Below are 16,567 nucleotides of genomic sequence, written 5' to 3'. Positions count from 1 at the left end.
ATTGTCCTATAAATGGTAGAAGCAGGATAGTTCAGCCCACCAGATCTATAACAGTCTCCTCCTCTTCAGTACGCCCTCAAGAGCGAGGCCCTCGGGCATCAACTGGTAGAGGTAGAGTCAGGGATGGAGCATCTAGCTCTGACGGTAGTCAGAACCGCATATATGCTTTGGCAGGTTGTCAGGACCCAGAGGCTACACCGGATGATGTGTCAGGTATTGTGATTATTGGTAATGTTCGATCTTATTAACGCAAATTGTCCATTTAATATGATTAATGTAAGAGTAAGTTGGCATTATGTCTGAAATGTGCGGCCGCACTCAACCTTCTTCCCCTTAGTAGACCATAAGTATAAATAGAATAGTAGGGGCAAGGGTTACGAGTTTTCACTCTCTAAGCTCAAAAATAACACTCTATTGAAAATTCTTGGTGATTTTATCTGTCCACACACACAACATCTTTGATCAGTCACTCATTACACTCATTCATCTGGTATGTTTCAATTTCTTGTTAATCTTTTTCTTTTAATTTGTAGATTTTTAGTTGTTTTTAGGCCAATTGTCATTAGAATTCAACTATTTATCTATGTAGGGGTAAATCTGTAATAGGTTAACTAATTCATGCTCTATGGGGACTGGGTAAACATATTTTCATCTATCTATGTTGTTGCCATGTCAAATTATGCACAAAATTGCAAAACCTAGATAGAAATAATTGAACTGTACGCCATTTTTGAATTCATCACCCGCACTTGAATTTGTGCGGTCCGCAAATATGGAATGTAGGGCAGCATAGTGAAAGAAGGGATCTGCGCAATAAGTAAAAATGTGTGGACCGCAGAATTCGTATTGCGGCCGCAAAACACTACTTTTCCTGTCATCAGAGAGTCCCCACCTAGGGACTCCAATGTGCGGCCGCAAAGTTAATTGTGCGGACTACAAATATCATATTGCAGCCGCACATCAGCCAATTCTCTGTCATAAGAGAGTTGACATTTCTTGGGTTTCAGAGGTGCAACCGCAAGTGAAATTGTGTGGACCGCAAGGCCTCATCTGCGGCCGCAAGGAAATTGTGCGGACTGTAGATCTTGTTCCTGCAAGCATGCTTTGAATGTGAACCTTTACTATGCCTTCTTGTTTATATCTTACATACATATCTCTTGTGTATGTTTGAACATTGAATTATAACTAACAATCTCCTTTGCTTGCTACAACAATGGTTCGATCTAGGGGACGAGGCGGTACTTCTAAAGGAAGGGGTGAACCTTCTCGGGGATGAGACAAGAGGGCCTTACCTCTTGGCCAACAAAAGGAAATTAAAAGAAGACAATAGCCGGGAGAGGGAGAGGTGCAGACCTCTCCGAGACGAGTTCATATGTCCCGTCTAGGGAAGCATCAGAGGGAAATTCAGCCTCTATTCAGGAGCAGCCAACCGTACAGTTGGCCGCACCTCATATAATAGCATTTTCGAGGGATCGGAAAGTGCTAGTTAGGATTCTGAGCCATCAAAAACACTTGTCCACAAGGCAAAAGATACACCAATTCAGGATATCCCCGATGATGGCAGAGAGGGAGATGCTACAACTATCAGTCTTGAAAGATCAAAGAAGAAAGAGGTGAGGAGGACCGTTTTGTCAACTTGGTGGCCTTCACCAGCTTTCATACATGGTATCTAGTGAGGTCGCTAACTCTTGGGCGACAGTTTCAGTTGAAGGATTTAGAGGTACAACTATGGCTGTCCAATGGAACGGGTCGATCCATCCCCGTCCCGGTCCATATCCTTTCCCATCCCGGCCCATTTAATTCTAAAAAGGATATGCCCATATTAAACACTACACGGGATGGGAAGGACTGCCCATTTTGGCCCGTTTATCCCGTCCCATCCCGTCTGTCCCGCTTGTTATTTAATTTTTTATTTTTATTTTTGAAATAGAGCCCTTGGGAGACGCCTTGTTTGCAAATTTAGCCATTCGCAATGGCTATAAACAACTATATTTAGCCCTTCCGAACAAGGCGTTGTACCTTATTTCCCCTTCAATCACGTAGAACTTCGTTTCTTGGGTGCTCCCGGCAGTGTTTACTGGTGAAGTTATCTCACTTTTCGTGGTCTCGCACTCCATGTTGAATCCATTCAATACTTGACTGCCAGTATGATTTGATCCTGTAACCTAGTTGCTCTACGACTCTCGATCTGATGATTTTGGCCGAGCTACCTGGATCAATCAAAACATGTTTAACCCGAGATTTATTGATAACTACAAAATTACCAGTGCATCGTTGTGAGGTTGTACGATGCCCTCGGTGTGTTCGTTGCTGAACGAGATAGCTCCTTCCGAGATGTAATCTCGGGTGCGTTTCTCTCTTGTAATAGAAACTTTGGTATGTTTGATCATCGGCCCTTGAGAGACATCAACTACCACAATGATCATGCTAATTACGTGTTGAGGCTCCTCTTATTCGACCTATTTGTTGGCGTCCGTGTTTCTGAAGTGGTTTTTGGCTCGCTTGCTTAGGAATTCTCGAAGGTGCCCATTGGTGAACAGTCGAGCAACTTCTTCTCTTAACTGTCGACAATCTTCAGTCTTATGATCGTGAGTACCCTGCTACTTACACATCAAATTAGGATCTCTCTAGGAAGGATCAGACTGCAATGGTCGGGGCTACTTAGTCTCTTTGATGCCCCTTATGACTGACACTATGCTTGCAGCGTCCATGTTGAAATTATATTTCGATAGTCTTGGAGCCTCCCTGCTCCCGAACGACCTGTCATACCCGCTCTTGCTTATCAGGACCCGATCACACGGTCCTCGATCATTTTTCTTCTCATTCCTTGTCGGATGGTGCCCTGATCTGTTTCCCCTTCGATCCCTGTTGTATGGCTGATATCGATCTCGATCTCGAGCCGACCTCGACTCTTGATTAATGTTTCTCTTAGACTTGTCATCAGTTCTAATAGGGTAAATATATCCAGAAGGGGCTCCGAGTTGGTCGTCTTCGACCCTGATCTTAGATTAATATATATTGTGGACATCGGCCCAGGTGACCGCTGGTACTCTACCAAGTTTTGCTTTAGCTGTTGAGAGGTCGTGGAACTTCGGGGGTTGAGCCCTTGAGTAAATGCCTGAACGGCCCAATCATCTGCAACCGGTGGCAGATCCATCCATTCCATCTGGAACCTCGACACGAACTCCTTAAGCATCTCGTTATTCCTCTGCTTGACCTGAAAAGGTCTGACTTCCTGGTCTCGATCTTGATGGAACCATCATGAACCTTTATGAAAGCATCTGCAAGCATAGCAAACGAGTCGATAGAATCTGGAGGCAAGTTGTGATACCATATCATTGCTCCCTTGGACAGGGTTTCCCCAAATTATTTCAGCAATACCGACCTAATTTCGTCGTCTTCCAAAACATTCCCTTTGATTGCGTATGTATAGGAGGTTACAAGCTCATTTGGATCCGTGGTCCCATTATACTTGGGGATGTCGGGCATCCGAAACCTCTTCAAGATCGGCTTTGGTGCCGCGCTCGGAGGTAAAAGCTTCTGAATAAACTTTTTGGAGTCCGATCCCTTCACTATCGGAGGCGCTCCAGGGACTGATCGACCCTGGAGTTTTATGTTTCCACCTTTTTGTCATTGGCCTCAATCGTTTTCTCGCCAGTCCACCCGTTTTTGAGTATCTTCAACACTTCGAAAGGTTTCCCGAGCCTAAATTTGCTCGGTTCTAGGACAACATGTTCATCCCTCCGATTATTTTCCCGTAACTGCTCGGGCTCGACCCAGTTAGGGGCGTGGCTTTGGTTTTGTAACTGTACTATCGCCGCTTGCTAAGCCTGCAACATTTCGAAATTCAACCGCATGATTACCTTATCACCTTCGCTTACGGGCGCCTCTCGAGCCGCTGGCTGGCGTCCCCTTTGAACGTTGTTTTCAGGATCAGTTGGTAGATTGATATTGATGGTCGTTTGTGAGTTAGCATCGACCGGGTCGGTGGCTGGGACACTATTGGGATCGATAGGGAACACATCATTACTAGGCATCACGTTATTATTCTCACCATGATGGCCTGACTCAGCATCAACGTTCAAGTGAGCTGACTGAGAATTTGACATCCTTGGGCTAACCTGAAGTCAAAACTTCAAAGAACAAGCGTAAAATAGGGTGTGTTATCTAGATTCATATCAAATCACCACTATTATCCTTAGCCCTACAGTGAGTGTCAAACTGTTTGCATAAAAAATGAGTAACAATTAAATTTGTATGCGATTTAAAGGATATGCGATTTAATTCAGTACGAATGGTTAAGAACAATAGGTAATTAAGTTAATGATAAAATAAATGATCAAACCAATCGCAATGCGATGAACAAGCCTGATCGTAAGTTGAATAGTAGGATTTGTTATCGATCGGACCCTCAATACAAGTTCGATCGCAAATAGAGAAGAGATCAAATTAAGAACACTTTCAACAGTAGCTAGAAAACAAAAAAAACCTTTATTCTTTTGATTGCGTGTCACCGTGTCTTAAATAAAAGAAACCTTCTCCTTTATATAGTAGTTCAGTCCTGGTACAAGTCTAAATAAGGTAAAAATCTCCTTTTTTGGTAAATATCGATCCGCAGTTGATATTGGACGGGATTCGCGCCGTAATATCCAATTGAGGGCGAATATTACAGTTCCATATTCGTCATGCATAACCGTTCTCCGCATTTCTCATGGTCCAGGAACCTTACTTGGTCTAAGTCCGTTATGTCATCGTGCCCGATCCCAGATGCATCGTTCACTCCTCCTTGGTTCCGATACGAGGGGTCCTTTGACCTCGCTTGTAGTCGTGTCGAGCCATGCTTCCCTTTTGTTTCCTCACCAGTAATTGGGGAAAACTCTGCCCCGGTTTTACTCGTACGCAATAACTTAAAACATTAAGGAGAACAAGTTGTTTTCCAAATAATATTTCTTTTGTGGATCGAAAAAGTCTTTCCCTTTTTGTTGACCCAACATTTTTTTCAAGTAAATAATATTTTTCTCTTATAAAACTATAGTATTTTTCAATAAAACGAATATCCAAATACAATGTTAATTTTCAAATATATTTTTTCAATTTAACTTCAAAACTTACTTTTTTTTTTAAATCTCATATTTTTGTTACGTTCAAACGCCTACTGAATATTGGTGTTACTCTAAATTAAATACTGCTCCCAAAATTGATTTTGACCTTAGTCAAGAGGCCACGTAGACCCACTGGGAATGAACAGTCCAGAACCTTCTTATAGCAGTGCAAAATGTTGTGAAAATAATTTTGGCGCCCAACCAAAACCCTAGAGCAGCAGTCTAGCAGAGCCTTTACCAGTCTCCAACTCCTTTTCTGCCGGAGCTAAGTAAACATCAATTAACCGGAAACTATGTCAGGCTTGAGGTTCTTCGTTGAAAGAACCGGTGACGGCGCCGGGCAGCCGGTCCTCGACGCCGACAACGGCGAGGAACTCATGCACGTGCAGCCTGGAACCGCCATCGTCCTCGGCAGCCGCCAGCCTGAGTCTTCTGGCACTCTCTACATCACCACTAAGTAACTTCTCGACCTTCGATTTATCTTTTGTTTGTTTCTGTATTTATGCCTTTTCGAATCGAATCAGTCGTTGAGTTTTGGTTGTAATTCGTAAAATATTTACCAGGCAAGTGGTTTGGCTAAGCGATACAGATAGGAGAAAAGGTTATGCAGTTGATTTCTTGTCGGTTTCACTTCATGCTGTGTCTAGGGACCCCGAGGCGTATCAGGATCCTTGTTTATACGCTCAGGTAGAATCTCCTTTCGAAATGAAAATACGGAGTATATTATTTCTGTTAGTTGAGGTTTTACGTTTCACTCTATATTAGCAAGAGAGCCAAAAAAATGAAGATTAATTTCTGTTCTTTGTGAAATTGGAATGTCCCAAATTTTGTAGAAGCAAATTGACCTGCCTATATTTGGATTAATTTCTGATGTAATATTAAGAACTGCTGGTCGTGAAATGGAACTGATAGTAATAAAAAAGGGTTAGGAATATACTGAAGTGATAATTTAAGCGTCTATCCATATGATTATTTCCCTTTTAAATATCTGACATGAAAAGGTTCTCACCCTTGCTATCAGAGGCAGATATATCTTGCATCAAGAGGTATCATCCCATGCTGCTTCGCTCAAAATTTTCAGCTAGAATAATGCAAATGACAATTAGAAGAATTAAGTAAGTTCGCTTAACACCACTTGACAAGAGGAAGTTCGTAGTTCTCTGGTCACAAATATTCCATAGTATAACAGAGGGATTGTTTAACTTCGTGAGATATTGGGAATGCAGGGAGCATAATGATATCAATATTGACTACTAAGTTAGAATGAGAATTAAAAAAGAATTTGGGGTGGGTGGGTGGGGGGGAACTATATTAATAGGTCTCATTTTATTCATGAAATGGCTTAGATTGGTAGAGAAAAAACATTCCATCAGATTGAATAGTTATATTCTACCTAATAAGTACCTTGTGTTAGCATTTGACAAATTACGTCCTGGATATCTAGTCCTTATTTGTTACCCGTGTCTACTATTTAGGCGGAATACCCTCATCCTGTTGTTTTTTGAGTTGGCATTTGAATAAACAACTAAGAACTCTCTGAATTGGGAAAGGAAACCAGGTATCTGAAAAGCTGCAGTCGCAATTGTTTTAGATTTATGGAAAAAGTAATTTCTGTTTTTTGTATTTGGTAACTTGGTAACAACTACTAAAATCTTTAGGTTCTTGTTTTGTATTTTATTTGGGGAAAGCTTGTAAAGATAACTATTTTGTGGTTTTGATTTTGTTTTTATGGATAAGGTAAAAGTTTTATTAATAAGGTAGCAAGATGGTACAAAATGTTACAAAGACCACCCCAGAAACAACCATCTCCTACAGTCCTAGTAAATCCAGAAAATCTATAAACTGTTGATCCACTGGTACACTGCTTTTACACCAATAAAACAGGTAATACATTTGTTTCTAATTCTGAAAATGTGATCCTTGTGTCCTTCAAAACAAGCCCGGTTCCTTTCCAGCCATAAAGTCCAGAATATGCACATTGCACAATGGTTTGGTTCTCCATATTTGCTTCAGTCTTCTAGGTACTCTTTGATTTTGCCACTCTTCCAACAAACTCCTAACGGTCTGTGGCATTACCCAAGAGATACCAAAAATGTTTAAGAACAAGTCCCAGCATTGTTTAGCAATTCTACAATGGAGAAGAATATGATTCACTGATTCTTGATCTCCTTCACACAGATAGCATCTATTACTTAGATTAAAACCCTTTTTTTTGCAAATTATCTTGTGTCAAACATGTTTTGCAAGCTGCTATACATCCAAAGCATGCCACCTTGACTGGATCTTTTTTCTTCCAAATCATCTTCCAAGGCCAATTGTCATCCCTGTGACTTGACTTCTTAATCTGCATATTATAGTAACAACTTTTGACTGGAAACTTTTTATACTTACCATCTGCCCAGATCAGTGCATCCACCTTACTATGACTAATTGAGACTGAGTCAAGCTGTTGAAGTAAAAGATAATAATCATCTACCTCCCAGTCGTTCAAGTTTCTTCTGAGCTCCACATGCCATCCTGTCTCTGTGAAAATCAGCAATCATACCATCCTTTTTAACAGAATAATTGAATAAATAGGATACTTAGATTTCAAGCATTCCTCCCCTAATTGGTTCAGTTGGTTAAAACTAATTGGTTCAGTTGGTTAAAACTAATTAGTTCAGTTGTCCTCTCCATTAGTCCTATTGAGGAGTGTGGAAAAGTACACAACTCCACTACATTCAATAGGGTAACTTGGCATTCTATTTAAGTTTAGTTTCTCGGTTTGATTTTATGCATCTGTAGTTTTCCTGTTTACTTGAGCACGGAGTATCATCCTGCTGTTTTCTTTTTTCTTTTTTCATTTGTCAGTAAGCTATCTCAGTATCTCACACGGTGAGTATATAGTTGGACATCCTCTGCTCGGGTAAAAATGCAATTTCTTTTATTTGACAAAATAGGATCCAGAAAAAAAATTAGGATAGGCTAGCATATGCTATCTGTTCAGTGAAGCTGGAAGATCATTTGGGATTGGATGCATGATTGTTATGCATATTTTACCTTGATGAGGCGGTTCCATGATTGTTATGCATGTGTCCATTCTGTTAAGGCATGTCTTTTGTTTTCATTATTAGTGTGTCTTTGGTAACACAATTACTTTCTTTCAGGCTCGTTTAAAGTTTTGTTTGATCATTTGATTTATTTTCTTTTCTGAAGGGGAACTGAGTGTGGGTGTGGGTTAAACATTTGTTCCATTTTGCAAATGTGATTGCTTTCTCTGTTATGAAAATGATGGATATATTTTGCTTTGTTCTTGAAGATTGACAATGGATTGGAGGATGATGAATCAGAAGGCTCCACTGATGAGGGTGATGAGTCATTAGATTTATCAAGGATAACTGAGTTGAGACTTGTGCCATCGGATCTTGATCAATGTACTTCATTCTTGCCCATTCTTTTTACTTGGGTTTTCCTTGAAATCTTTCATCTAGGATAAATGCCTTCTGCTACTTCAGCTCCTAAAGATATATTTGTATGTTCTATTTTGGCAGTGGATACTCTCTTCCAGATCTTTTGTGAATGTGCTGAGCTTAATCCTGAACCAATTGAAGGTGGTTATTTATTTCTTTGGACATACTCCAAACAAACGTCTTTTTTCTCATTTTCTTCTGCCCAGTCATGTTTCTACTTGACTAAACCCTGGTATCGCTTTTCCTAGGGGAGGAAGAAGAGCATAATTGGATATTCAGTGCAGATCAGCTGGAAAATCAGGAAGCTGGTATGGAATTGATAGGCGCTGGTTTGTTTTAAGAAAACAATTTTTGTTTTGCCAACTAACTTTTACTGTTATTGGTCTTACTTTTGAAGAGGAAGAATCTGAATGGACGTTTTCTCAGAATCTGACACATTCTATTGGTCATTCAAATGGAGATCACGACTTAGCTCATAATGTGCTGCAGGTATGCCTGTTGTAGATTTGGTTTGAGACTTGAACTTAAGAACTGTGATTATTCTATTGTCATTTGCCTTTTGTTTGGCTTGTTGGTAGGTGTTGGGTTTGGGTGGCATGGGAGATGAACAAATTAAATACTTAGTTTCTAGAGTAACAGGCAGAGGGTCTCACTATATATTTGGCAATCACTGTCAAGAATTTTAGAGCTCCTCTTGGCTGATTGTCTCAAGTAACTCATGTTTTTAGATGGATGCTAGCTAAACTATTATCAATAATTGCATGTGCAATTTCACTATAGCTCTGGCATATGCTGTGCCCTTCTATAATACACCTCGTCGTCTAAGTTTGTTTATTATTATTGTTATTTTTTGGGGCGGGGAGTGGTTTCAGGTCTATAAGAGTAGGTTGAGATATGAAAATAGAGCATCTTCATGCTTTCTGCTTTAGTTATTTCACATGAACTTCTAGTGCATATGTTGGCTATTTGTTGCTGGAAAATTGAGACATTTACTTTTCTTACTGCAGCTTCAAATTAATGATCAAAGGTTTGAAGATGCGGAGGAAATGGACAGCGACAGCAAAAATGGTCATCGCTAAGGCGTCACCATACTGAATCAGATTATCTTCTTGGGTATCATGATATCTCACAACGAACTTTTGATGTATATTAAAGTGTGTCAACCTGGTCCTGCTTATCACATTTCAGATGTTCTTGCGGAAATGTTGATTTTAATTTTTAGGTCTTTTGCCCAAAGATATTACATGATATTCAGGAATTATAGTTATTGCATATCAGAACTAGTGACCTATGAGTAGTGCGAGCCAAGACCACATAGCTTAAGTTGAAGGCAGCGTTTCTTGGTTTTTTTCCCTGTCTTGTGCCCTTATCGATTTTTTACCTGAGTTATGGTTATGACCTTAAAACTTCCAGGGATAGTGTGTACACTTCAATCTAGTTACTCAGTATCTCGCCTAAATAAGCAGTGTAAGTGGAAATCACAATTTTCTGGCCTTCTAGCTCTCCCTCTTCAAGTGCCTGACATTGTTACACTCAAGATTCTCTCAAGTTTCTTCCGGTTGTTTCGTGTTTGAGCTTCAAAAAATTTGCACATTTTGAAAAGTATTCCTCATCAATAAAATACATGGACCTTTAAGAAGTATGATCAGTGACAACCACATTCCTCATGTAGCTGCTCTAATTTACACATGCGAGTGCGTTGAAGAGCTTACTAAGATGAGAATTCTCAAGTAGATAATTACTTTTGAGTAAATGCTATTTTATTTTTTATATGAAATAAATGCAAACTCATAAGCTCTTTGACAGTATGACCCCGGTCTATTTTTAATATTTGCCAGATTCATAATAAGTTAGTACAGCTATTCGACACTTTTGTATTATGATCACAAAACAATTTACTTTTTGGGGATGTCCTTTCTGGTAGAATTAATACTTCTCCGTCACAAGTCACACAACATGAGCACAATTAGGATTCTGGTGGTGTCTGTGTATACGGTCCTACAAAATGACCCATCTTCATGTTGCTTTGACAAAATTTTGCTGCAAATCCTCCGTAGTCAATGGTCAATGTGCTGGAAAAATTAAACAACAGACATCAGCTGAGTTTTGATCGACTCACTTTCCAGAAATAGTCTGAATTCCAATCCTTACCCAGCTATCTTTCTTGGGCATGGGCACAAGATTCAAAAGCCAATTGGATAATAGCTTTAGACTCAAAACTGCAAACTTTCTCGCCACAAGTAAGCAATTATCATCTATCAACAAAATAGAATCAGAAATGTTTACTATTTGGGATCCACATCGTGAATGATGCATGCCTTTTGTGAATGCATCGTCTGTGTGCATGTTGCCAAACAACCTACCTTACTATGCCTTAAAATGAACAAGTGAGATTGTTCAGCAAGTTAAATAATCTTAGGATAACTTTGGGCTTTTGAATTTTGATCACTTTTGTAGAGTAAGCCGAAGATCTTTTGCACCTTCGGAGAACTAGCACCAGTGGAATTATTGAGGCATAAATTGGTTTTAGGCCTTTAGCTGCGCAGAGTTTTAAGATAGAATTAAATTGCTGGTTGACTTCTTACGTTCTTCGTCCAATAAAGAAGGGCCCGAAATACGTGATGTATCAACATGGAACAACTCAAAGTTCATGAGATAATGGGTAAGTCGCATTGTAATTGGATTTAATCACCTCCTATACGTTACTAAGAGTAAGAACTGATTCCTCCCCCCCCCCCCCCCCCAAACCCAAAAAAAGAACACAAAGACAGAGAAAAGAGTGCAGTATAATTTACACAAAACAAATCATGAATCTACACGTGCCTCCAGATTGACTTGCATGCAAATGCAGTCCTAAATAGTATTAACATAATCATCATAAGAGCAATACAAGGCATGAGCACATTTTGATGAGGGACAGAAAGAAGGAAGCACAGTTCATTAAGACTGTGAGATGACTAGCATAATGGAATCTCCCCAGCTGGAAGTCATTAATACAGTTGTTCAAGGTTAAAAAAAATATTCCGGTCCACCAAAAATTAAAATACCTATACAAGTTTTGGATATTTTCTTATGCCAAGCTCATAGCCCCTCCTACTTTCTATTTGATCAGTAGCTAAAAGCTTCATTAATAAGGTCACCAAAAACTCTTTTTCTTCTCACTAACTGAATAGTAATCAAGATACCAATTAACGAACTTCTGTAACCCCATCTGCAAATCTGTAGTAGGCTTATATCCAAATTCCTTGTGAGCATAGCTAATATTAGCATGAGTAAACATCACATCCCCATTTCTTGGCAGTGGCAAAACATTCTTTTTAGCCTTTACCTTAAGCAACTTCTCCAATATACTAACCAGCTTAGTAACTGGCACAGGTGAAGTATTCCCCAAATTGAACACTCTCAATTGCGCATTTCCCTTCTTCTTCCCACCACTTCCTGTACTCTTCTCAGCTGTATCCAGTGCCCCTAAACACCCTTTCACTATATCATCAATGTAAGTAAAATCCCTTGCTACACTTTTATTATTAGAACCTTCAAACACATTAATACTCTTTCCCTTTAATATATCCTTTGTGAAAAAGAAATACGCCATATCAGGCCGACCCCAAGGTCCATAAACAGTGAAGAATCTCAACCCTGTAATTGAAAGACCATAGATATGGTTATAAGTATGAGCAATCTCTTCACCAGCTTTCTTTGTCGCGGCGTAAAGACTCGCTGGTTGATCCGTTCGATCTTTTTCTGAAAAGGGTACTTTAGAGTTAAGTCCATAAACAGAACTGGACGATGCCCAAACAATTGCAGGCTGTGGATTAGCTGATTTACAGGCCTCGAAAACGCTAACGAGACCTGCAATATTACTATGGATATAAGAACCAGGATTCTTCATAGCGTAACGAACGCCAGCTTGTGCAGCTAAGTGCATTACGTGAGTAAAAGCAACAACGTCAAAAAGCTTCTCGAGTAAATGCCTGTCATTAATATCACCTTCAATAACAAAAATCCCATTACGTTCTAACAATTTCTGACGAGCTCTTTTCAATGAGGGATCGTAATAGCTGTTGAAATTGTCCAGGCCGACGACGCCGTCGCCACGCCGTTTGAGGGCGGCGGAAACGTGGGACCCGACGAAACCGGCAGCACCGGTGACAAGGACGGTAAAATGACCGGAACGAGAACGGGCAGAGGATTTGACACGTTTTTCCCATTGTGGGCTGCCCCATTTCATCTTGGGGTGGATAGATGGGGAATCAGAAGGAGGAGAGTGGAAACATACGAAAAGAATGGTACCTGCAAAAAGTGTGGTCCAGAAAATAAGCTTGGTGAATGAATAAGTCCATCTACTACGGTGTTTGTCCATTGTTTAATGGATTGATTGCTAAATTGGCAGTAAAAATCTACAATCTACAACAACGGAAAATGATTGTTGATGATAATAATAAAGATTCATTCTCTTTGAACATGGGGGAAAATTCTTGACTCGAAAAATTAGAGCTGAAGTGGGAGTATCAATGGTGGTGTTTTGAAGAAAATGGGTTTGTTGCTTATCTAAAGAGCTATAACGTTGGATTGGATATATACGTCTTCTTGAAAACCGGGTCTGAGATATGAAAAAAGGATAACAGAGAGAGAGAGAGAAAGAAGGGGGGAGGAATCTGGGATAAAGAAGGAATAGAGGGATGAGTGTGCAAAAGGTTTCTGTAAATGTGGGGGCAAAGAAAAGAATAAGATGGAGAGAGAGAGAAACAGCCGTTAGGGGAAGAGATTGGACGGAAGTCGGAGACCGTACATTATATGGGAGATGGAGATGAGAGTATCGTCACAGCTTTTCTCAGCATATTGGCTCTAATCGGTTTACCCTTGTCCCTTTCATCACTATTTGCTCAAGTACTTTTTAATCGTTACAAGTTTCACGAAAGAAAAAGGATTATTTTTCTCCCAAAACTTTCATTTGTAGATCTTTGCCCGACTAACTTTCTGAACATTTTAATTTTTTCCCCTAAAGTGCTAAATTTATTTATTATTTATTTTTTGGATGACATTCCGCAAGAATTAATCTTGCACTCTTTTTTCTTATAGCTTGTTCTTTGACGGCCAAAAGTCCTTTTTTTCCTTAACGGCCAAAACTGCTTCATCACAACTTCTCTTTGATATAAAATGTGTTTCTTCCAAGTTTGTGTGGTATAAAATTTATTTTAAGTTGACCGTGTATATAAGTTAAAAATGTTGTATACTGCTTTTATGTAATGCATTTTGATTGGACACAAAATTCAAAAAATAAATAAATAAATTAAAATTTATGAGCCAAAATAAGTCATACATACTTGGTATTTCCTCGTGAAGGATAAAATGAAAGTTAAAATTAAATTACTTCAGTTCAGTTGAAGTTAGCTAGATTATTTTCACTTGATAGCAATATGCTAGGAGTAAGCACTGAGGTGATCAATGAGTGTAATCATTTCTTGTGTTATGCTTAATTTTATCTATCCAAGCTTTCCCAATTCTTTTCTTAAGTATTCGTATCTTGCAATGCTATAACTAAAGCAATTTTGTGATTTAATGTAAGAAAATGATTTTTGACAGTAAGTTGTGGAGATCAAGAATTAGAGTAGAAGATTAGTAGGTCGTAGAGCTGTCTTCCTGTCATTACTAGTAATTTTAGTATTACTCTTATTTTTGTCTTATTCTTGAATGTCTATCACTATCAGATGTTGCTTCTGCTTCGATTTTGTCACTATTTCAATGTTATTACTTCATTTTCATGACTCTTTCATTACTATATCTTTTTTGCTTTAATGTTGCACTATGCTAGTGTGAGTCGGAAGTATATCGGAAATAACCTATCTATTTGCACAAGGTAAGAATAAGATAGTGTACGGAGATTTGTGCTGATGGACAATGTTGGACTAGGGAGATAAGGTGTTTTTTTCGTTTTGGAAATTATTTAATGTGTAATTAAGTGTTAGTAGTGGTGCGTGTTGAAGAGAATATCATTCCTAGACCATTAGTTAAGTTGTGAAGAATTTTCCAATGGGGAGGAAGGACAAAGGCCGTTGCTAATGTGGAAGTATGCTCCTTTCAACGGTCACCTGATGAAGTCTTCTTTTTGGATGAAAAGAGTCAATACTTATCCAAACAACATATCCACTGAAGATGCCTATCATTAGTTAGTTGATGACCCAGAACTCTACTGTATCACGCCAACGTCAAGTATTCCAAATTCTTTTAGAATTAACACAAACTTTTAACTCGTCTCTACTTTGATTTGATTGTAGAACCCCTTACTGAACCATTCACTGAAATATTACGTGCTTGGCCGATAAAAATTAATCAAATCAGCATGTGAGGGAGGAGTGTATTGAAGACAAAATGTGTTTTCTCATAATTTAAGTTTTTAAAATAAAATGCTTACACACTTTAAAATAAGTAAATTACTTGTGATGCACAAGGTTTTAGTAAATTTTTTTCCTGCAAAGTCTCGCTAAGTATTCGGCTAAAGTATATTATAAGAGAAATTTTTAGATTCATCTTTTTTTTCAATTAAAAAATATACACAGAGCACACATCACTCTGTATTTATCATCATAGGACCTATGAAATTATGACTCATATTAATTGTTAGTTGACAAACTGACATATTATTGTGGTTGGAGCTCAAATTGTGGTTGGAATACTTACTTTGTAAGATTTGGATGGTAAAAATTAGATTAGAATGGTAACTAACCTTCGTTGAACAGACATAAAAAAGTGGATATAACTTTTGAATCTGATTTTTGTAAGAGATCTAGCGTGGGTGTTGTTTAGACCTATTAAAAATGTTAAAATAGCGTGGGTCTAGTCAGTTTTCGGACCGATCATTTAAAAATAGCCAGCGTTTACCAAGTCAATAAAAAATAGCCACTATTTTACTGCAACAGAGACCGGTCCAGCATAATATACTGGAGTTCGGTGCACCTGTGTATGAACTTCCAGCATATTATGCTGGACCGGTATACTTTGCTGGCTCAAGTATAATATACTGGAGTATTTTTCCGGATTTTGAACAGTATTTTCATTCAGATTTATTTTTACATGAAAAGTGGCTAAATTTCGATTACTTTTGAAACTGTGGCTGACCATTTGTAAATCGTAAAAATTGCACGGTGCGTCCTATTTGGTCGCCCCCATTTAACCTATACCTATTTTTTAAAAAACTTTTAACTTGTACCTACCTTTTAAATAACTTCAACCTCATTTCTCCTCCTCCTCCTCCTCCTCCTCCTTCTTCTTCTTCTGCTTCTTCTTCTTCTTCTTCTTTCTTCTGCTGCTGTTGGTGTTGCTATGGAACATTAGTTCATGGGATGATTGCCATAAATATATTTATCAGATTATTTAAAAATAAATTATAAATAATTACGTAAGTTAGTAATATGTTTTCCCAAGTTACCCTTGCTTCAACTGGCATTAGGGCATTCATGTTTCTTTTTATTTGGTTCTTAGCCAAAACCTGATACCAGTCGTGAATGCAAATCCAGTTCCGTTGCTTCCTTTGTTTTCAATAACTGGCACGTATTGTCAAAATTGAAAATGTCGGATACTTGAGCAACCACTAACTGAGCAAATAGCAACATCTAATGTAGGTTTTGAAGTGTAGGCTACAAGATGAGTTTTTCTACTACATGATGTGTGAGTAAAAACTTTCTGAGGGCTAAATTTACAAATGAACTCAATAACTTCAGCCAGCTCTAGAGCTGAAGTTCGCCAGTTACAAAAACAAAAATTTCAGCTCTAGAGCTGAAGTTCACCAGTTACAAAACAAAAACTTGAGCTCTAGAGTTGAACTTCAGACCCGACTACTAGAATGCTGAAGTTTTGCGTGATTGCCTTTGCTACTTCAGCCCTGTATGCTGAAGTTATGCGAAAAAACGAGTACACTTGCAATTGTTTTTGCAAAGCGGGCACAAGTTAAAACGTGACACAAAAAACGGGTATAGATGCAAATACCCCTTGTAAATCTGGTTATTTTTGAATTTC

At 38.7% G+C, this 16,567-nt stretch overlaps 2 protein-coding genes across 2 annotated transcripts; one reads left to right on the top strand and one right to left on the bottom strand.

Moving 5' to 3' along the window:
* Window positions 1-5,273: 5,273 nt before the first annotated feature.
* LOC107776947 (chloride conductance regulatory protein ICln) lies at window positions 5,274-9,901 on the top strand. Its single transcript, XM_075255246.1, has 7 exons — window positions 5,274-5,559; window positions 5,666-5,789; window positions 8,401-8,515; window positions 8,633-8,692; window positions 8,800-8,859; window positions 8,949-9,040; window positions 9,559-9,901. The coding sequence occupies exons 1-7, from the start codon at window positions 5,396-5,398 to the stop codon at window positions 9,628-9,630; spliced, it is 687 nt and encodes a 228-aa protein (XP_075111347.1). The 5' UTR covers window positions 5,274-5,395; the 3' UTR covers window positions 9,631-9,901.
* Window positions 9,902-11,371: 1,470 nt separating this feature from the next.
* On the bottom strand, window positions 11,372-14,213 carry LOC107776954 (UDP-glucuronate 4-epimerase 3). The gene has a single exon (XM_016596917.2). The coding sequence runs from the start codon at window positions 12,912-12,914 to the stop codon at window positions 11,688-11,690; it is 1,227 nt and encodes a 408-aa protein (XP_016452403.1). The 5' UTR covers window positions 12,915-14,213; the 3' UTR covers window positions 11,372-11,687.
* Between the last annotated feature and the right edge of the window lie 2,354 nt (window positions 14,214-16,567).

The sequence above is a fragment of the Nicotiana tabacum genome, chromosome 6 (assembly GCF_000715075.1).
Source record: "Nicotiana tabacum cultivar K326 chromosome 6, ASM71507v2, whole genome shotgun sequence".
NCBI lineage: Eukaryota > Viridiplantae > Streptophyta > Magnoliopsida > Solanales > Solanaceae > Nicotiana > Nicotiana tabacum.
The sequence above is the reverse complement of the archived record's forward strand: the minus strand, read 5'-3'. Positions and strand labels throughout refer to the sequence as shown.